Source organism: Vombatus ursinus, unplaced genomic scaffold (assembly GCF_900497805.2).
Source record: "Vombatus ursinus unplaced genomic scaffold, bare-nosed wombat genome assembly UNPS02014781.1, whole genome shotgun sequence".
Taxonomy (NCBI): domain Eukaryota; kingdom Metazoa; phylum Chordata; class Mammalia; order Diprotodontia; family Vombatidae; genus Vombatus; species Vombatus ursinus.
The window spans coordinates 48440922-48463420 of NW_020954559.1; the positions used below are offsets into that span (position 1 = coordinate 48440922).

At 37.5% G+C, this 22499-nt stretch overlaps 1 protein-coding gene across 2 annotated transcripts in view; it reads left to right on the plus strand.

Annotated features, from left to right (window-relative positions):
• Positions 1 to 21553, plus strand: part of LOC114046334 (major facilitator superfamily domain-containing protein 9-like) — a 22617-nt gene extending 1064 nt beyond the window's left edge. For both annotated transcript variants that reach the window (XM_027866639.1, XM_027866640.1), the window contains exons 2-6: positions 3332 to 3419; positions 6805 to 6848; positions 10682 to 10811; positions 15876 to 16085; positions 18067 to 21553. In XM_027866639.1, the coding sequence (XP_027722440.1) occupies positions 3332 to 3419; positions 6805 to 6848; positions 10682 to 10811; positions 15876 to 16085; positions 18067 to 18863 (1269 nt within the window). In that variant the 3' untranslated portion in view covers positions 18864 to 21553. The remainder of the gene's footprint in view (positions 1 to 3331; positions 3420 to 6804; positions 6849 to 10681; positions 10812 to 15875; positions 16086 to 18066) is intronic.
• Positions 21554 to 22499: the final 946 nt, after the last annotated feature.

A 22499-nucleotide genomic window follows, 5' to 3' on the forward strand; every position in this document is an offset into this window, starting at 1 on the left:
AACATGGATATTGTTAATTTGTGGGAGACTGGTAAGGATCCCTTTCTATTTGAGTTTGAGGTGACTAAAAGACAAAAAAAACCCAACAGCAACAAAACTGCTACTAAATGAGACTCAAGATTAAAATATAATCAGGAAGTGTTTTCCAAAATAAATAAAAATAAATTACAACATGGATATTGTTGATTTGTGGGAGACTGGTAAGGATCCCTTTCTATTTGAGTTTGAGGCGACTGAATTAGCATTATTTTGCAATTGCTTTCCGCTTTGTTCCTCCTACCTCCAATCTTAGTTCCCTAATTGAGGTCCAGAAAAAGGCCCACTTCTTGGTTTTGATCCTTCATTACTGTCTCCATTTATAACCTCAGCTTGAGTCTTTTCCACTTCCAAGTCAGGTCTGCCTCCTGCCTCCTTTGGCAGAGCATCGTCATCACTGCCGCTAGTGTCCCCAGAGGAAATCAGGATGCTGAAGACCATGCAGGAGGTGCCCCCAGCCCAGTTCCCTTGCCTCTCAATTGGGCTAGAGAAGGACTTCAGCCCTTGTCCCAATCAAGTTTCTGTCAGGTCTAGATTGGTGCAAAAACTTCATCATTGTTCTCTAGTCTCTCACTTCAGTCCATCCTACACACAACCACCACAGTAATTTTACTTAAGCACAGTTATAACCATGTGACTTATCAACTCAATAAACTCTAGGGGCTTCCTATGACCTTTAAGATGGGATCTTAACTGATCTAAGTCAGCTCCAAAAGACTCATGATGAAAAATGCTACCAACATCCTGAGAAAGAATTATGGAGCCTGAACACAGGTCAAAGCATACCGTTTACTCTCTTTTTTGTTGTTGTTGTTTCTTCTTTCTGGTGGTTCCTCCCATTGGTTCTAATTCTTCTTTACAACTTGACTAATGTGAAAATATGTTTAATATGAATGTGTATGTAGAGCCTATATCAGATTGCACTCTGTCTTGGAGGGGGGAGGGGGGAAAATTTAGAGCTCAAAATCTTATGGAAGTGAATGTCGAAAACTCAAATAAATTAATTATTTTTTTAAAAATAGATGGGATCTTAACCTTTTTTGAGCCATAGATCTCTTTGGCAGTCTGGTAAAACTTTGGACCCCTACTCCGAATAATGTTTTTAAGTGCATTTGATAGAATTATAAAGGAAAAGAATTATATTGAAATAGTTACCCCCCAAAATATTAAAGGTCCTGGTTAAACACTTGTGCCCCAACATAAAATATAAACTTCTTTGTTTAGTTTTTAAAGTCCAGTATAACATTTTAACATATCTTGGCCTGAACATATCTTAGCAACTTTGTTAGATGTAAGTCTTCCTCCTCCATTATGAAATCCAGACAAACAGCTTTCTTTGTTCAGGTGGAGGACACTCCCATCTCCTCCTTCCAGACCTTTGCACTGGGCTTCTTGTGTGTGGAATATACCGCCTCCTTAATCTTCCTCATAGAATCACTCTTTACCTTTTAGACAAAACTCAGGCATTATCTTCTGCATTAACCTTTCCTGATCCCTACAACTAGTAGTACCTCCCCTCCCAAAGTACTTTATATATTATTATATTTATTCCTTTTCTCTTTACACTCTATATGTATTTGTCTCCCTCATTCAAATGTAAGCTCATTTCAAGTAGAGATAATTTCGTTTTTTTGTATTTGTTATCCCCAGTACCTAGCACAAAGCCAGACATACGAAGTACTGATTATTTGCTAATTAATTAGTTGATTTGTCATAGGTCATACAATTAGTAATCGTCAGAGGTCATATTTGAACCCATGTCTTTTGACTCCATTGTCAGTGGTCTTTTTGCTACAAGATAATTTTTAACCTTTAAGTGATTTATAACTTTAATATCCCTAAATTCAAAACCTTTTTATCAGTTAAAATAAAATCCATGTGTCCTTAAGTTAATCCATAATTTGTGGAGACCTGGATTTAATTTCCCAACAGAATAACAGGATTTTTTTCATTTTTATAAACAATAGAGTCAATAATTTCCTTGGAGACTGGACTGAAAATGGGAAGTTGTCATTATTTAGCAGTCACTGCCTGGTGGTGCAGTGTATACAATGCTGGGTATGGACTCAGGAAATCTTCCCATTTCAAATCTGGCCTCACAGTTACTAGCTGTGTGACCCTAGGCAAGTCACTTAACTCTCTTTTCCTCAGTTTCCTCATCTGTAAAATGAGCTAGAGAAGGAAATGACAAACCACTCCAATATCTTTGCCAGGAAAACCCCAAAAGGTCACAAAGGATCAGATATGACTGACCAACAAAGCCTGAGTCTTAGGGAAACTTGTCAAGGTTCCAGGGCTTAATTTTTCTTAGGGTATGACTTGGGAAAATGCCACTTACTTGATTATTTAAAGAAATGTTTATTGAGTGCCTCATTTCTACAAGACATTGTCAAAAAAACAAAAGTAAGTAAGATACTGCTCTTGTCTTCAAGGAATTTACTTGAAATCTGGTAGGCAATGTGCAGATTAGATTTGGAGGCTGATAGCAGTCTCCCTCAGGATGCCCTTTGCTAGCTCTGGTTCTCATTTTCTCTACTTTTTATGCATTGAAATTTCTATAAACGGTACTGGAAGAGTAAGAAGAAGCCTATTATTGTCTCTCTGCTTACTATTAGTAGCTTGTCACTTGAAGTTATGTAGCCCTGGGGGTGGATGCCGTAGCAAGAAAATAATCCCATATCTGGTCTAAAAACTTGCTACTTAGGGCCTCTTCCTTTCCCCATCTGTTGCCTTCTTGTTATGACTCCATTCTTCTCCCTTTCCTCACAGTAATATCCTCATTTAAGTTCTTCATTCCCTTCCACCAACTGAGGATTTGCCATGAGGATTTGTGATAAGATCACCTGCTCTTTTCTCCCTATTAGACTGGTCAAAAATCTAGTATTCTCTCATTTATTCTATACTCTTCCTTTTGTGAGGAAAAAGATGTAAGTGGGAAGAGGGAGGCTCTTTTTGAAATACTTTTAAAATACATTCCCAGTGAATGATAATGGTGTTGTTACGTATTTGTGAAATAATGGTGTTTGTGTTTGTGAAGAAAGCTAGAAGGAGCTAAAGGTAAAGTACATTATAGGACATGATAAATCTGTCATTTACAAATTGCAAATTTGATGAATAATGTTAGTGATATCTCAAAAGAGTTAGAGTGAAAAATTGGCATTTTGTTAGAAATTCCAGATGTTTATGGAATAAAAAGGGAAGGGACTTTACCTAGTATAGGATCCACAATTCCAAAGCTTCTCAGCAGATTCTAGCATTCATCTAATTAATGAAAGTATGGTCTGTTTTCTTTTAGGATTTTTTTGGTGTAAGCATGGTAGTTCCTTTATTAAGTGTTCATATCAAATCCCTCGGAGCAAGCCCAACTACTGCGGGAGTGATAGGTAAGTGATATAAGTTAATAAACTAAAAACAAGTGTAGATTTTGAATCATTGCTATTCAACAACTAAATAGTAAAAAGGTCATTTCTCAGAGATGTTTAAAGGTACATGATCCTGGAGCAAGTATCCTATCTTTCTCTAGTTTGATGGCTAAGCTGTTTATCAAGTGTTTGTTGAGTATGTGCACTTCTTAGAACTGTGTTTTTAATTGAACAATCCAGTCCAACAGATATTGAATTGTGGATACAGCATTGTATTAGACCTTGGGGAAGGTACAAAGTTTAGATAAGACCTGATTCCTGTCCTCCTAGGGCTTTCAGTTCAGGGGAGGGTTAAGACACATATATAGATAAGGATAGGGACTACCTATGATTTCACTGATACAGAGAATTCTCTTGGGGACTGGGTAATCAAAAGAAACAAGTGTTTATTTAGTGCCCACTATGTACCAGGCACTATACTAAGTGCTTCACAACTATCTCATTTAATCCTCACAACAACCCATTTTGTGGTTGAGGAAACTGAGGCAGAAAGTGGCCAAATTACTTGACCAGAATCATTCATCTAGTAATTGTCTGCAGCCAGATTTTTACTCAAGTCTTACTGACTCCAGACTCAGCACTCTATCCATTGTGCCGCCTAGCTTCTTCCCATCTGAGGAAAATCCCTCTACCAGTTCAAGTTAGCACCTTCTCTGCAATGTGTAGTCTCACAGAGTTGCCTAGGGCACTGTGCCAAAGGCCACACAGCCAGTATCTGAGACTGAAGACTTGAGCCCCTTTCCTGAGTCAGAAGCCTTTTCTTTGTCTTCTATACTGCACACTTATTCAGACATGGATATGTTTAATGCACAGTATTATATGCTAAATATATTAGAGTTGCAAAAACTAAGTGCTTTATGTGGTCTGAACTCCTTGAGGTCTAGTTTCTTTTTGATAACAGAGGGTCAAGGAAGTCTTGAAAGAGGTGGCATTTGAGTTGGGCTTTAAAGAGTATGATTTCCACAGGTTAAAAAAAAAAAAGGAAGAGGTAGATTGTAGGTATTGGGAATCAAATGACATATTTGGCAAACAGAGATTACTCCAGTTTGGGTGGAGTATAAGGTGCCTAGAAGGGAATAATAGGAGTTGTCTGGACATTTTCCCTTACTCCTTTGCAGATGTGGAGGTCCACAAGTGTAGAACATTGAATATAACATCAAGTGTTTTTGAAATATTGACCAGTTTTGCTGATTTGTTTTTCTCTTTTCCTCTTAAAAATATGTTATATAATTTGTTATATAAGCAATGGCTGTCTGGAAGAGGGTAAGGGGTGAGATAGAGCAGGAAATCCATGCAATACAAAAACAGACAATACCATTGAAAGTCTATACAAATATAAATTGTTGATAGTCAGTGGTAACAGGGAAAGCCCTGGAATGCCAGGCAAAAAAAAAAAAAGTTTGAGCTTTACACATTAATTAGTAGGAATCCACTGAAGATTTCTCAGCAGTGACCTGAGAAGACACAGGATGGCGATGGTGGTGGTGGTGGTGATGATGGTGATGATGATGGTGATGAAGACTGTGGCAGAAGTATGAAGAAAGAGGAGAAAAGTAAAGCAGGAAAAACCAGTTGGAAAGCTTTTGCATGTAGATGGTAATCAGACTGTGGAAGTAGAAACTGAAAGAAATATGGAGATGTAAGGTTCAGGTAGAATTGTTGAGACTTGGTATAAAGGTATTTTTCAATCTAACTGCAAACTCAGAGGTTTCAGAGATAATTTGTTGGGATTAAAATAAAAGGTGTCATAAGGACCTGTGCTGAGGGGTAGGAGAACCAAGAGAATCTCTGAATCTAAAGTATGAAGGATCCAGTTAGTGAGGGTATTAAATGCTGGGGATGGAGTGGATCAAGAATTTGTACAGGCCATTACCAGTTTGGCAAATCTGGCAATTGAGAGGTCATCTTAAAGAACGGTATCAGTAGATCATTTGGATACAAAAACCAAATTTCAAGGTGTGAGAATGAGTGGTAAAGATGTGAATGCTGCAGGTGTAAATGGTGAAAAAAAAAGTTTGTCAGTGAAGGTTTAAAGAAAGGTGGGATAGTCGTGGAGTGTATGAACAAGATTTTTTTTAATGTGAAGAATTGAGCTTATTTGCAAACAGTTGGGAAACAACAGTGGGGTGGGAGTGATTGAAGATGAAAGAGAGAGAACGAAAGTCTGCTGAAGTAACCTTGTATAGGAGACTAGAGAGAATGGAACCAAAGGCATAGAGAGAGTTTGGCCTTAGTAAAGAAGAGAGTTATGTATCTATGACTTCTTGTGTCACATGATGCTCAGAATTGATTTAAAGAGTAGATACCATAGGGCTTTACAATCTAAGAGACAAGTATAGATTTTATCCTCAGAAATATGTACATTATAGTGATAGGAGTGATAGGATTATAGTAGTGGGGTGGAAGGTTGGAAAATGATTAAAGTATGTCAGATCTGGGTGTACATTTCCTCAATATGCTTTAAATATCTCCTTGCTACAGAGTATTTATTTATCAGATTTATCTCACCCAAAAAGTCTTTCTTAGTTCTTCCCTTGCCAGATCCCTATCAATACTTATGTCCTCACCTTGTACTATCTTACAAATCTGTAGTTCTATATGTGGAGAACTAAGTATTAGAAGTCTCCAACATGCCTTATGCCAGTCCAGGGATAACTCACTATTAATGAGGGGATATTGAGTTGGAAGAGGAAAATGTCTACACATAAGGGAATCCTCACCCTCACCTCACATCCCACCCCCCCAAACAAAAAACTTAAAGAAGTCATTCATTTCAGAATCATAAAATAAGTTAATATAGCAATAATCTTAATAAGGGGGGATACACCTACAGGTGGGAATAAGAGACTGATGGTGTCAAAAATGACTACTGTGACAGTACAGAAATTTTAAAAAAAATTTTTCAAACCTCGTACATTGCCATGATTCAAATTCACAGTGAGGGAAAAAAATGTCTGTTAAAAAAGTCTTGCTCAAGTTGATCACTCCGATAGGGATTTTTATATGAAGCCCAGCAACTGTAAATTAATTACACATACAGAAGAGTCTTCATATTGCCCAGCATGATAAAGCCTCCTTCAAATTCAGGAATTTTTACTCTTCACTGTACATCTTCAGCACATAAATCAAAATTTCTCCATCTGACTGTTCAAGCATCATGACTATTCCATTCTCTTAATTTGAGCCACCCCAGTCCCTTTATTTTTCCTTCTGCTTGTCCTAAATTATATTTAGTAATCATACCTTTTTGTTGGTATGCTTTCTATTGATCTCTGGAACTGGTTAAGTCAGCTCTATGATGAGTCCTGTCCTCCTTGATTTATACTCCTGTTATGTTTTATTTCAGGATCCCTCTATGGTGTTCTACAGCTCTTTTCTAGCACAGTAGTGGTAAGTTTACCTTGAGTTAACCATTGCATCTTTAAAACATACTGGGGTGCCTGTTGATAAGTTGAGGACAATTTTCATTGGTACAGTAACATTTATGACTATTTATGAAACTTAAAAAATATCATGTTCACAAAAAAGACACAGGTAATTAGTTTAATTACTGTTCTTTTTTAAAATCTAAATTATTAAGAAATCATCAAATCTTCCTGGAATATGAGGACTCAGATTAAAATTGAATACTTCAATCTATATCATTAGTGTCAAAATTTTATTTGTGATGGCTGAAATATTAACTAGACTTCTGTGATATTCATGTAGTGTCTGTGTATCCATATCCGTATATATGCATATATGTGTGTTTACATATATATTACATATACATATATTTATATGCAGGTTTCTATTCTAGTGGCTCTCTCTGATCAAAGGCTGTTCATTTGGCATTTAAAGCCACTTACATATTTATATTATATCTATATCTCTCTATTTCTCTCTATATCAATCTACATAGATAGATACATACATACATGTGCACATGTATACACATATACGCATTTGTTTTATCTCTCCTAATATAATTTATGGGACAGCTAGGTGGTGAAGTGGATAGAGCATCAGACCTCGAGCCAGGAAGACTCGTTTTCGTGAGTTCAAATCTGGCTTTAGACACTTACTAGCTGTCTGACCCTGGGCAGGTCACTTAACACTGTTTGCCTTAGTTTCCTCATCTGTAAAGTGAGCTGGAGAGGGAAATAGCAAACCATTCCAGTATCTTTACCAAGAAGATCCCAAATGAGATTACAAAGAGTCAGACAACTGAAAAACAACTCGGCAACAACCTAATTATAACTTCTTGAGGGTAGAAATGATTTCATTTTTGCTTTTGTTTCCTTGGTACAGTACCTGGCACACAGTACACACAATAAATTCTTGGCTGATTGATTAATTCTGTTACATCACCATAGTAAAAGACCTTTGTTCATGAATCAACTCACTAAAGATGTGGTATCCGGGATTTTTATTGTCCATAATCAGTGTTAAACCAGTTAAAGAAATAGTTTGAGCAGAACTGGATCTATCTCTCTCCTTTGACCTCACAGTCCAATCCATTCAAGTGTGTTTTATGATCTTCAAGTCCCTTGGAAATATTAGTGTTCATGATTAGCATACTGGACACATTATTAGAAGGATACTTTTCAAATTGCCTGGTCTCATAACCCCTAGCTATCTTCATTATGTCAGAAATTAACACTCCAACCTGCTTTAGATATGTTCACCTTTTCCACTAGAAATTTGCATTTTAACATCCCTGATTAAGTTTTTCATAAACTGGGGAAATGGACAGAAACTGTCAAGGGAAATATGAACATGTAAAAGGAAAGTGAAAGATTTAAAAAAACGTTTTTGATAGTCAACCTACAGAGAAATGTAATTTGCAACCTGACTTTTCCTTAGGAATTGGAGAAACTGTAAGGATTAGTATTAAAAAAAGGAAATTTAGATTAATTTGAAAAAAAAATTAGATATGCCTAAAATATATATAGCTAAAGCCTTTCTTTTCTGTCTCATTATAGCGTAGAGGTGACCTTTGGGTTTCTATTATAATTTTACAACTTTAGCAAATAAATTTGATGTTGGAGATTGTTGAAGGCTATTCCAGCAGAGCACAAAAGCTCTGTCAGGACATACCAAGCTGGAAAAGCTTCAGGTAATGGCCTGTGACAGACTTTGTATCAGTGAGCTGAGGACCAGCCCAGCTAAATTCAGAAAGACACACTACCAGAGAACTGGCCACCAGGTGAAACCGATAAAGATCCTCTAAAAAGACATTCTGCATCAATGGAAGAAGTATCCATGGGAATGAAATCTTAAGTCTTTTAAAATATTCATGTAGGAAGCATGTTCTGAGTTCTTCTTTGACAATACAGCTGATGTAGTAAAATGGTGAAATAACCATGCCTGCCTCTGTTGGGATCTTAAACTCCTGTATCCTAAGATAATAACAATGGGTATTTCTTTTTCTGAAAGCAGGATAGTATCTTCCTAAAAAAAGTGTAAGTGAATTTCTAAAAATCTAGATGTGGAAGATGGGCTGAACACAAGAATTTCTCATTTTAATCATGTAACGTCACTTTCTCATTTAAATCACAAACCTTACTTTTGAGGATTTGAAACCAAGTATTTTTTTAATATGTAGAGTTATTGTTTCCCTACCTGCTATTAAGCTTCTAATATTCTCACTTCATAGGAATTTTTTCCTGATGCGAAGTTATGTGTAAGATCTACTTTTTAGGCATACTTATTCTTTTGAACTCTGCCCACATGCTGCCCAGTAACCAGTCAGTTTAGTAAAGTGGTTGGCCATTTCCAGTAAGAAAGTCATTCTTACCAGTTGCTTGACCATTGAGTTCAATTAAAGTGGTCAGTCTGGTGGACAAATGTTTATTGATCAGCTGTAAGCAATAGGTATGTTCCTAAAATAATACATCTAAATCAGTTTTAAAAATCTAATCCTATTTTAAAGGCACCAAGAAAGCTTGGTATTGAAAGAATCCTTATTAATACTTTTATGAAACAAATTTGGTAACCCTTAATTTAATTTCACTGGTAAATAAATATGAATTTCTACATATTATAGAATTTAAACGAAGTGTACTCATATAAGAATTCATTTGATTAAGGGGTTCCTCAGTATTTTGAAAAAAGGTATATATACTAAAGTGTCAAATTTATAATATAAGAATAATGTTCTCCTTTCAAGGATTCCATGTAACGTTTCATTTTCATGTGAGACAGGAATTTGAATTACAGTTTAGTGTAAGTGGGCAATGAGGTGGCACAGGGGATAAAAATGCTGGGCCTAGAATTAGAAAGATTCAGTTTCCTGAGTCCAAATCTGACCTCAGATACTTACTAACTGTGTCACTCTGGGCAAGTCACTTAACCCTGTTTACAGTTTTCTTATCTGTAAAATGAACTGGAGAAGGAAATGGCAAATTGCTCCAGTATCTTTGCCAAGAAAACCCCAAATGGGGTCATAAAAAGTCGGGGACAACTGAACAACAACAACAAATCATCTTAAATCTGCCCCCTTCTTTTTATTGTTTTTCCTCCAAATTTGGCCTTTTGATTTATTGGCCTATGACTTCCTTTTTAATAATTGTATTTAGAATCATAGATTGCTAAAACTTGAGAAACTTTAAGATCAGCCTGAGAAAACTGAGGGCCAGAAAAGTTTAGTGACTTGCCCAGTGTTACCCAGCTGGTAATTGTGACGACCAGGACTTGAATCCAAGTCTTTTTATTTAAAATCCAGTGTTCTTCCTACTACAACAGAGTTGCCTCTAATTAGTGAGTGTTTTTCTTTAAGAATACCTTGTTCATAGAAATTACCAATTAAATTTTTAAACCAATAAATAACTTAAAAGATACTGATTAACAGAAGTTTCCAAAACAATATTTTATTTGTGAGAAGCCCATTTTTTTAAAAAGTAAAAGATACATGTTCTTACACTTTTTGGAATAAATCCAGAAGACTGAAGATTAATCACACCACCCACCTCCTACAAGAAAGATGATGACCTTAATATACAGAAAGACAAATTTTTGGAAATGGCCAATGTAGGAATTCATTATGCGGTAATTTTCTTTTTGTTTTGTTTGTTTGTGAGGGAAGAGGAGTTGGTAGCTTTTTTATTTTAATTGTTTAGTGGGGTCTGGGAGTGGGGAGAGAGATAATAAATGCTCGTAAAACATATATGCATGCATATTTATATGTGTGCAGATACATACATGTGTGTATTTCAAGTTTTCAAGCTTCTTACTTTTTGCAGGGCTGTTGGAGTGATGTAGTAGGAAGACAGCATTCGTTGCTTGTGTGTATTCTGCTCAGTGCTCTAGGTTATCTCCTCCTGGGCATATCCTCCAGTGTCCTCTTAGTTGCCATCGCTAGAATTCCTGTTGGTGAGTTTCTTGTATATTCCGTATTGTCTCTTCTCCCTCCTCCTCCTCCTGCTCCTCCAGATTCTGCTGCGGAGAGTTTTCTTTTGTCTATATAGTTTGTATCCCCGCAGGTCCTAGTCTTACCTGCTCTTGTCTTTGTTTCTGCCTGTTTGACTCATAAGCCACATACTCCTGTTTGAAGAGAGCCAATTCAGTCTCAGATTACAGCATTATGCCTGTCTGTCTCCTGGTGCTATTGCCTAGGACTTCATTGAACCTGTACTGGCTCAACACCTGGCACATGCCACCCTGTCCTAGGCATCTGTAGAAGATAACCTTCCCCTTTAGGAGTTTCTAGGTTCCCAGCTGGACCATGTAGCTTCAACCACAGGTCCACTGGTGTGGCTTGTCTTCAACTTGAAAACTTTTTATGCAGACTCAGCTATTTTATTTTTTTGCTATTGTTGAAAATGGATATAGAGGACCAAAGATTAGTTTTCTATGCCGGTACTTAGTTACTTTTAATCTCTTATACCAGAGGTTCTTAACTTGGGGTCCATGAACTTTTTTTTAAAGTATTTTGGTAATTGCATTTCAATATAATTGATTTTCTTTATAATCCTATATATTCCATTTTATGCATTAGAAACTTTATTCTAAGAAGAGATCCATAGGCATTACCTGACTGGAAAAAGGGGTCCATGACACAAATACACAAATGTTTACCACCCCTGTCTTAAACCCAACTTTGTCTGAGGGTGGCTAGTTCTAGTGAGGATCTCTTTTTTTATTTCATTTCTCCAAGGTAAATTTTAAACTCTCTCAAATTCACGGTTTCCTTTTTCACTATATTTGGAAAACTGTGTACTTCTAGTTACAACCAGGATTAAATGGAGCATAAATCACATTTCTTTTGAATCACCAGGTTTCAGATTCACCCATTAAAGAATGAGTGTAGCTCAGCGAACAGTTTTAGCGCAGCATTCTCTAACAGGGGTCAATAAAATATATTATGCCAAAACTCTTTTTTCACCTTCCATAAATATATTTTTGTCTTTATGTTGAAACCTCACTTACTTAAGAAAAAATTGTATGTGTTGGGATGTGGGGATAGAGGAGATATTGTAGCAATACATGATTTTGAAGACAACTGGTAATAATAAGGAAAAAAAACAAATTGAATTCATTTCTTTTTATTTTTATCATGTATCCATAATATCTGTATACTGATTAAGTTTATAATATTTGTATGAAACAACATTTCTCCATCATTTTGTAGGAAATTTTTTATATTACTACAAGTAAATAGAAGTACAACAGAAAACAGGGACTAGATTCCTACCTCAAATCACCCTAGAGAATATTCCTTTTTTATTCATGATTTCATTTATAAATGTGAAATTATTGTATTCATGGTGCTATATTGGTACCTCTAAATAAATGTCCTTTAATATCCAGGCTACTCCTACAGTACTTGGCATCCCATGGAAATAGAGTGTGTGGCAAGAGTACTCTCAGATATTGTGGTAGGGAATTCCTTTGCAAAGCTCTGCTTCTGGTTTTGGATTTTCAATATATGCTACTTATCCCTTCACTTCCACCACTCCATCACATACAGACAACACAAGAAAAGTAATGTCACTTCTGATTTGCTTACATATGTTTCCTTCTATAGCCCAGCTTTTCCAGATACAGGAGGAATTAATCCCTTTAATTCAATTTGGTTTAATTCAGCAAGCATTTTTTAAAGTTCTGCTGATATTCTAGACACTGGTCTAGTCTCTAGGGCTGCAAGAGAGAGAGAAAAAAAAATAATCCCTATCTTCAAGAAACTGAAATTCTTCACATGAGCAGGGGGTGAGGAGAGTATGGGGGAGAAAACAATATATGCACAGAAAAGTAAATGTAAATTACAAGTTTATTTGTGGGAATGGTTGTTACTATTTTTTTAAAGTTTTCCAGATGGGTCCAACTCTTCATGACCTCATTTGGGGTTTTCTTGGCAAAGATAGTAGAGTGGTTTGCCATTTCTTTGTTCAGCTTACTTTGCAGATGAGAAAACTCAGACAAATACGGTTAAGTGACTTGTCTAGAGTCACACAGCTAGTAAGTGTCTGAGGCCAGATTTGAACTCAGGAAGAAGAGTCTTCCTGGCTCTAGGCTTGGCACTTTATCCACTGAACCACCAAGCTGCCTCTTATGAGAATGGGGGGGGAGGGCCAGCACTATTAAGTAAGGGAATCAGGAAAGACCTTTTGTAGGAGGCACTTAAGCTGAGCAGATAAAGGAATTGAGACTAAGGTAAGAGGGAGAATATTCCAGGCATGGAGACAGTCTGTTCATAGACATAGAAGACAGGACATGGAATGTTGTATTCAGGGAACAGAAAACAGGCCCATTTGTCTGGAATGAAGAGGGATTAATATGCAATTGGTCTGGAAAGATAATTTTAGCATAGCATCTTGTAGCTGGGAATATAAAGGAAGATAAAAACAGCCCCTGCCTTAATTAGCTCACATTCTAATGGGGGATACACATGCAAACAGTTATGTAAATATAGGATTTATACAGAGTACATTGGAGGTCATCTCAAAAAAAGAAGGTAGTAGTTAATAGGGGGGAAAGGGTTATTGCAGAAAGTAGGATTTTAGCCAAGAGTTGAAGGAATGCCAAGTGAGACTGGAGGCAGAGAGAAAGAGGAGCAGCATTCTAGGCATGTGGGATGACCAGAGGAAATGCGTGGAGTCAGGAGAGGTAGCGTGTACGAGGAAGAACGAGGAGACCAGTATCAATAGAAGACAAAAATATTTGGGATCAGGTTGTGAAGGACTTTAAAAAGCCCACCAGAGGATTTTATACTTCATCCTGAAACATTTTTTGAGTTTATTCAGTAGGGAGGTGATATGACCTGTGTTTTAGGAAAATCACTTTGGCAGAAGAATGAAGGATGGAGGAGGGTGAGGAGTGACCTGAGGCAGGGAGGCCTCCCAGTAGGCTATTGCAGCAGTCCAGGTATCAGGTGATGAGGGCCTACACCAGGGTAGTGGCAGAGTCAGAGGACAGTAGGGCACATATGTTAGAGGTTTCTGGAAGGTAGAATCAACAAGACTTGGGAGACAGATGGGACATGACATGAAAGGGAGGGAGAAGTTGAGTATGATAGCTCGGGAGTAAGCTAGGTGACTGAGAGAAAGGTGGTGCCCTGGATAGGGTGAGGGAGGCAGAGAAGTAGCTCAGTTTGGCCTTTGCTTACCCAACAGAGGGCTCTGTTTTTGCCTAGAAATAATAGGAATCGTTGAAGCTTCTTGGGCAGGGATGTGACATGGTCATACCTCATTATTGATACTGTAGTAAGAAGTGAATGCCACCTTTTTTTAATCTTCATTAAGCATCTATGGACATAATTACATACTGAGCACTGAATTTAAATCTTATATAAATAGTCTACAACTTTTGTGTCTGTGTATCAGTTAGTGGTACCATGGCTCAATCATTCACTAGTTTTCATTGAACTCCTACCACATGCAGAGAATAATCTTGAGTTATGTAATTATTCTTTACGTTTTAGGTTATGCATCTCCATGGCAATAACAGTTGAGAATGGTAGACCAGCGTGGAGAGTAGACAGATGCAAGAATGCTGTTTTATTTTTCCTTTTAAAAGTTTTTTTTAAGTTTTCAAAATCTCAAACAAGCCCCCCATTTAGGTAGAAGATCAGTTGGTGCAGTTGAAGTTGCCACCCCCCCCATCTCCAATGTCATTTGTTTTTCTTACATAAATAATGCGTTGGAAACAAATGTTGTGGCATAGGTGTCCATTGGTGCCTCGAGACCAGGAGCACCAGGAAGGATTTGGAGCACCACCATGGCAAGAGATCAGGACAGGTCTGGCACAGAGTAAGGAATTCAGACGGTTCAGAGTCTACAATTTTTCACTTTTGGTGGGATGGGGCAAAAGGCAAGAAGTCATGCAGAAGGTCATATCCTTTTATGGAGGCATGGTGGTATGAAAGAAAGGACACTGGTTTTGCATTCAAGGGTCTGGGTTCAAATTCTGCTTCTGTCATTTACTAGCTCAGTGGCCTTGGGGCAAGCCCTGAACTTTCCTGGGCCTCAGTTTTCTCAAACATAAAATAATAGATTTGGATTAGATGGCCTGTGAGGGGCCTTCCTGCCCTGGAGCTGTGAGCCCAAGGCAGTACCAATGGTAAGAACTCAGGAGAGAGTCTGAGCAAAGAACACAAATTGTTTTCTCCAAAGGTCCTTTTCGTATTTCTTGGCAGGAGCAGAAACTAGCCACGGAGTGTGGGTTTAGAACTGTATAGGACCTTAGAAGGCCAACGCCCTCATTTTACAGATGAGGAAAACTGAAAGGTAGATCAAAGAGGGAAACTGCAGAGAGATAAGCAGTTACCGAAGCGTAGCCTAAGTAGTAAGCAGCAGAACTGGGTTTCAAACCTAGATCATTTATTTCCAAATCTGTTGGGTGCTTTTTCCATCTTGACAAGGAATGCGCAACACGGCACCCACCAGAGCATTCAGGAAATTGATTTCAGCAGTGTGGGAGATAAAGCGGATTGTGGGTTCCCTCCAGTCCTAGCTAGGACCAAGGCAGGGCAGCTAGAATTCCCAAAGGCCCTTCCAGAAACCACTTTCCCTTTTGAAGGGGAAGCTGCAAATCTTACATAGCCTTGCCTTTTCCATGTAAGGAACTTTTCAGTAAAAGTTCATTGTAGTTTTTAAATTTGTACATTCCAAATGCTTTAAAGGCTTGCCAGAAATTGTTCTGGTAAACATTAGTGTTAAAAGCGCACCTGTATTTTATTACGTATTGTTAAATTAGAATACTTCACTCATATGGTAGAAGAAGGTTTTCTATCCTTTTTCATGAATATTTCATTTTTTCTAATTAGATACAGATATTGCGTTCATACAAATGAAACCTAGCCAGAAATTCTTAGCCGTATATATGTTTGCTATTTGAAAGTAGAATATTTTGTGGTAATTGAGATTAAATACAGGACAGGAAATGAAATGCTTTCATTTTGGGAAATGTTACTAAACCGTTCTCCATCTCAACCTGTAGGTATATTCAAGCACACACTCTCAATCTCAAGAGCTCTTCTTTCGGATCTGGTTTTAGAGAGAGAGCGCCCACTGGTAATAGGAAAATTGAATACAGCATCGAATGTGGGTTTTATCTTGGGTCCTATGGTCGGTGGATATCTTACTGAGTTAGAAGGTGGATTTTATATAACATCCTTCATCTGTTTCTCTATCTTCATTCTAAATGCTGGTAAGTTGGGATTGGATCACAAGATAAGTCACTTTATTTGCAATTAATGATGGTTCACTATACATTGTGAGAATTTATCCCTCATGAGGCCAAGATCATGAGTTTGGTCCCTGCATGAACAGCTAGCTTTGTTGTGTAGTTCCTAGCCAGAAACTTTACCATTATGCTCTGTCAACTTCCCTACAAATGTATGTAACATGGGAAACCAAGAAAGAGTGTAAATGCATCAGAAAAAATCCGTCACTATGGCCAGAAAAATGACTTCAAGCATATACTTTGTATATGTAATCTTAGCATATTCTTTTATGTATAAGACATCACATATTTCATGTAGGATGTCACACATCCATGATATAGGGAAGGAATTACAGCAGAGCAGTTGATAGAAAAAGGTGATTTGGGGACCTTAGTTTTAATTTTTTCATTTAATTGTGTGCCATGCATTTTATCTTATTACAAACTAAGTTCCTCTGTATGTCTTTTGCCTGCCCACTAAGTAAATATATTAACAAAGCATATTACTATTATTAACTTATATGAAATGCTACAACTCTCTGACCCAACTACCACAGCTATACTATCATCCACTTCTTGTAGTCTACTAACGATGTCCTTTGCTGTAATCAGCCTTATTGCTTGAGTATCCTATTTAGGTTTTTTTTCCTTTCACTCGTATCTATGCCTATGTCTTTTACCATGGTCCAAGTGCCTGGAATGATCTTTTCCTTTTAGTCCATCAATGATCATGCTGAGTTTCTTCATATTCCTCCTGAAATCTTCATTCCATGAAAGTCTTGGAGAACCTCTTAAAAATATAAGTAAGTGGAAAAACTCAAGAGGGCCTCTCACCACTTTCTTATACGGTGAGTTTTCTGTTGGAATTATGCAATAAATGTCTAAGCTGTGGCCACCATATTTTATTTATATTTCCTGTACTGCCTCCACATGACTTTGGATCCTAATGCCTTTCCCAAACTGTTATAAATTCACACATTTTATTTCACACCTACCATGTGCATAGCACAATGGAGAAATATAAAAAATAGATGATATCCCTACAGCTTATGATATAGCTGGATAAACAACTTTCCTCTGTGAAACTATATGAGAATAATATAAAACAATATCAAATACCTACAAAGACAAAACAATGCAGGTAAGAACTACATTTTAAGTTGTCAAGTTAGATTAGTCAAGGAAAGATTCCCAGAGTAGATTTGTTGTGGGTTGAGTTTTTGAAGAAGGTGCAATATATATGGTTGAAGAGGAGGGGGATAGGTTAAGTTCAGGTGATAGGAATGGAATATATAACTAACCAAAGTCAGCATGGAGTAGCTTATTGAATTAAATTGAATTGAAGAGGCAAAGAAAGTAGTTTGTTGGCAATAGAGGAGAGGAGCTGAAGAGAAGTGAGATTAGTTAATGAAAAGCCTTGAACAAAAAGCTCAATAATGGGATAATGAGATAATGGGAAATAAGAAGCCATTGAAAGTTCTCAAGCAAGGGAGTGAATGGTGAATATTTTGTTTGAGGAGATCATTTTTTTTTTTTGTCCAACACTCTCCTTTTATTATTATTAGTAATAGTAAATAATGATTACAGAAATAACAACAAATAATAAGCCAAATGCATTCTTTGATTTAATTATTTCAGTGGAATAGTGGATATAGTGCTGACTTAGGCTAAGGAAGGCCTGAGTTTAAATTCCACTTCTGATGCTCATTAGATGTTTGATCCTTATAAATTACTTACACTCCCTGAACCTCAGCTGAGATCATTTCTAGCAGCTGCGTAGGAAATGGATCAAAGCAAGGAGATCATCTGGGGGTCCTTGACATAGACTCAGACAATAGAGTAGAAGGAAGGGTCTGCAGAAGTTATCTCGACCATTTTAACAAACGCAATTGAGCAGTGTTAGAGAAGTAACTTTTTAAGCATCTGAGGACAGAAGTACACTCATGCTCTTGTCCTGTATTAACAGGTCTCGTCTGGATATTTCCATGGAATGATACAAATTTGAGTAGGATGAAAAATAGCCAGCAAACCAGCAACAGATTTCCTTCAGACCTCCTGAAAAAGGCAAAAAACAAGTTACAGGAGACTCCAACAAGTAATGGTGCCATCTCGCCCAAGGCAATGACTTGGCAGCTGTGGATTCAGATTGTGTCTGTGTTAAGAGGCATGGAGAATGTGATATTCTCTGAAATGTGGGACATCTTTTTAGTGCGCTTCCTAATGGCTCTTGCTGCCATGCTGTACCACAGTAACTTTATTCTGGCAATTGAGGAGCGCTTTGGAATGAAACCCAGGCTGACTGGGTATATTATCAGCTACAGCAGTGCCCTGGGAGCATTGGCAGGTTTTGTCCTGGGACCAATAATGAGACTCTATAAACACAACACCTTCACCATTCTGTTACACTCAAGTGTCCTCACTTGTGTACTATTGCTGCTTTACTCTACAGCACTTAGCATATGGGTGGTCATTTTCTGCTCCACTTTTTTATCCTTTTCTACTGCTGTAGGTAGGATTAGCATCACAGACCTTCAGCTAACTGTGGGCGGGACTCAGGCTAGTGGAACTCTTATAGGTCTGGGGCAGTCTGTGACGGCTGTGGGTCGTATCATTGCCCCTCTCCTCTCAGGAATTGTCCAAGAGTTCAGTCCCTGTGGCCCCCCAAGTCTAGGAGCAGCATTAGCTTTTGTGGCTGTTCTCATAATGGTTTTAAACAAACCTCGTTACAGTAATAATCAAAGTGCTAAGCTGAAAAGCCAATAGGACGGTTTCCATTAAAAGAGAAATGAAATATGTGGTGAATCAGCAAGGGGCAAATGAAATAATTATTAAGGGCACTGTGATGATATATCATAGAAGAATAATATGCCTTTAAAGAAGAAGGTGGTGTGAAAACAAAGGAAGAGGATCTTCAGGTGTACTACCTGGTTCCTGTTGAAACTCTTGGGTTTCTACAGACACAGCTACTCCAAAATCAGAAGTCAAAACAGGAATGTTGATACTCATGGTTCAGAGAAAACATTCACCAGAAAGAGAATAGGTATGAAATGTGTACCTAGAAGTGTCCTCTGCTGGTTGTGCTAATGTGGTTAACATTTTTAAAGGAAATAAGATACCAGCTTGGTATCTTAGGAGCATGTTGGTAGAATGCTTACAAGCAGACTCTTTGAGTGGATTGCCAAAGCAGGCTACTTGGAAGAATAGAAGTAGCTACTAGGACTTGCCCACTAAATGAAAATTAAATTGCACTTTAAGAAAAAGCATCCAAAATTGGGTGGGTAGCAATGATTTACGTATAGCAGTGGGGTATTTATACAGGTTGTCACCTCCATGTAAATTTTAAAGAACTTGACAGAGAGACAACTTCCATTAACCAATTTGCCGTCTTTTAAGTAAACTGACTGAATTCTTATCCTAGTTTGATTTTGGAGATTTTCTTAAAATTGTGTTTACACTAAGTGGTATTTAGATTTTCATCAGCTCTTACTATTGAAATGTGGAGGGTTATATAGATTGTTTAATCCTGTTCCATATGTGTTAGGTTTTATCTTCACCATTGCTGCTAGAGGATTCCCTCAGGACTTGACTAAGAGGGCTGAAGGTCAGCCAAGGTGAATCTTACCTGAAATTCTGTATTCCTGTGTTGCAGCATTACTTGGGGAATAGAACATCGTCTAAAATAAGTTAAGATAACCTTATTAATAACAGAGTAGTGTGTCATCAGGTGAGATGTCCCATTTCACATGTTTATTATTTATAAAGGAAACTTACGATTATTTTGAAAATCTGCTTGTTACACATGAGCCCCTTATGTGGGACCAGGATCAAGGGGAAATAATACACCCTCTCCTCGCCCTAATGTCTGTGTTGCATACTTTAATTACACTTGTGTATGTGCTACTTAGGAGCCCAAGAGTGAGCTCAAGATTTGAGGTATACCAAGAGATTGATGTAGATCATAGCAGGCATTTATACACACTTGCTAAAATATATGTTCAAATTCATAGTTTGAGAAGTTCGAGATATACACACTGTGACCTAGGGCAAACCACTTAACCCCATTGGTGTCAGACAACTAAGATTATAAATTGCAATCAGGTGCCTATTTTCATTGGGAGTTGGGGCTTCTTACACTGATGAAATCTCAGGCCTCGTTTAAAGATAGGTAGATAGGATGGATGGATAGATAGATACAGTTTTTTCTTCAACAGGCACTTCCTAACAAACCCACCTAGAAAGTGCATTTCTCCAAAACAATCTACAGGATTTCTTTTCAGAAAGGAGACACAAATCTTCGTGGTGAAGATGAAAAGATAATATTCTCCAGGTTGGAAGTTTTTTCCATTTTCTCCTACTGTAAGGATGCAGTTGACCAAATCACTTGCAATTGAACTGAACAAGTTAAACTGTAATAATTAAATCCATAAGTATTTATGAAGCACCTTCTGTGGTTCTGTGGGCAAAAGACTGTCTTAGGTTACTTATAATTTCATTGGGAGAAGAGAGCATGGCATCATGGATTTAGAGCTGGAGCGGAACTCCGGTATCACTAGTCCAAACCCATCATTTTACAGATAAGAAAACAGAGGACCAGAAGAGATTCAGTGTGGTATGGTGGAGAGAATGCACATTTTATAATCATGAGGCCTAATTTTAAATTCCAGCTCTGCCAATTTACTCTCTCCACGACTTATTCTCTCTGGGCCTCACCTTTCTTGTCTGTAAAATGAGAAAGTTAGACAAAATGTATCTTCCAGTTCTGGATTTACAATTCCAAGATGCATGAGCAAGAGGGCAGTTACATACAGTAAAAGGTTGGAGAGCTGAGATGTGTAACAGAAAGGTTAAGGGGAGAGGGCTGTGAAATAGAACTGCTGATTACACTCTTTGTGGTTATCTTCTTTCCCCACACAAATAAAAATACAGCGTTTCCAAAAGGAATTTCAAGTTTAGGCATATTTTTATGCATAGCAGTTGATACGATGCTGTTATGATGCACAAAGCAAAATTATGCAATAAATAAGAATCTGAGTGGAGAGATCCAGAGTTCGACCTTTTGTTTATGGATAAAAATAACCAGCAATTATCATCCTCACATCAACCCTGTGAGATAGGTTCTGTTATTATACCCATTTTACATATAAGGAAATAGGTTAAGTGACTTGCCCAAGTTCATACAGCTAGTTATGTTAGGATTCACTCATGCTTTCCTGACCCCAAGACTAGCATTCTTTGTTCTGCAGATAAAGTGAAATGTTCCTTCAGTACACCACTACAATATTTTTAGTCTTTAATTAACATGGATTTTACCTGACTTATAGATGGATGTTTTCTTAAGATGTTTCTTATAGGGTAATCCATTAAGGATTTGGAGGGCTTAAGGTATATGTTCTCAGGGAGATACCAACTGATGTTCCCTACTATTAAAGTTTTTATTGGTTTTTTGTCCTGAATGACTTTTGTAGTTTTTTTTTTCCAACATAAGTTAATATTGACTTCTTAAAACACAATAAACTATTAACGTGAATTCTAAAGAAAATGTCATTCTTCCCTTCACAGTTTTATTTTCTTACCATTTTCTTACAGCTCTAGTTTCTTATATTTACAACAACCTTCCTTCCAGTCCAAAACAAGCCCTCTACTCCTATGACAGCTTTCCACTATAACCAAATTATGATGTGAATATTTATTGAAGACCCACTTAATGCTTACAGAACAGTACCTGGCGCCATGGATGATAATCGTTTGCTGAGTCATTTTTAGTCGTGTCCAACTCTTTGTGAACCCTTTTGGGGTTTTCTTGGCAAAGATACTGTAGTGATTTGTCCTTTCTTTCTTCAGTTTCTTTTATAGAGGAGGAAATTGAGACAAACAGGGTTAAGTGACTTGTCCAGGGTCACACAGCTAGCAAGTGTGTGAGACCAGACTTGAACTCAAGTCTTCCTGACTCCATGTCTGGCACTATCCACTCCACCACTTTGGTGCCCTGATGTTAACTAACATTTGTATTGTGCTATAAGGTGTGCGAAGCACTTCATAATCTCATGTGATCACCACAACACCCCTGTGAAGTAATTTTCAGGTGAGGCTGAGAGTTTAAGTGGCTTACCTAGTTAGAATCGAGTCATTAGGTCTTAGTGACTGTATGTCCAGTGTTGTATCCATTATACTATGAATGAATTTTTATATAGGTGAACAATATATACCGATAAAAAGAACAAGTTCCAAAGTAGTCATATAAATAACATCTTTAGAGGCTCAAGAGGGACCCTTGGAATGGAGGTGGTAAAAGAAGGCTTTATTCAGAAGATGGGATTTGAACCTGGCTTTGAAGTATTGGAAATTTTCAGACTAGTGGAAAGATGTTGGTGTGAAGGGCATTATCAAAATAAGAGAGAG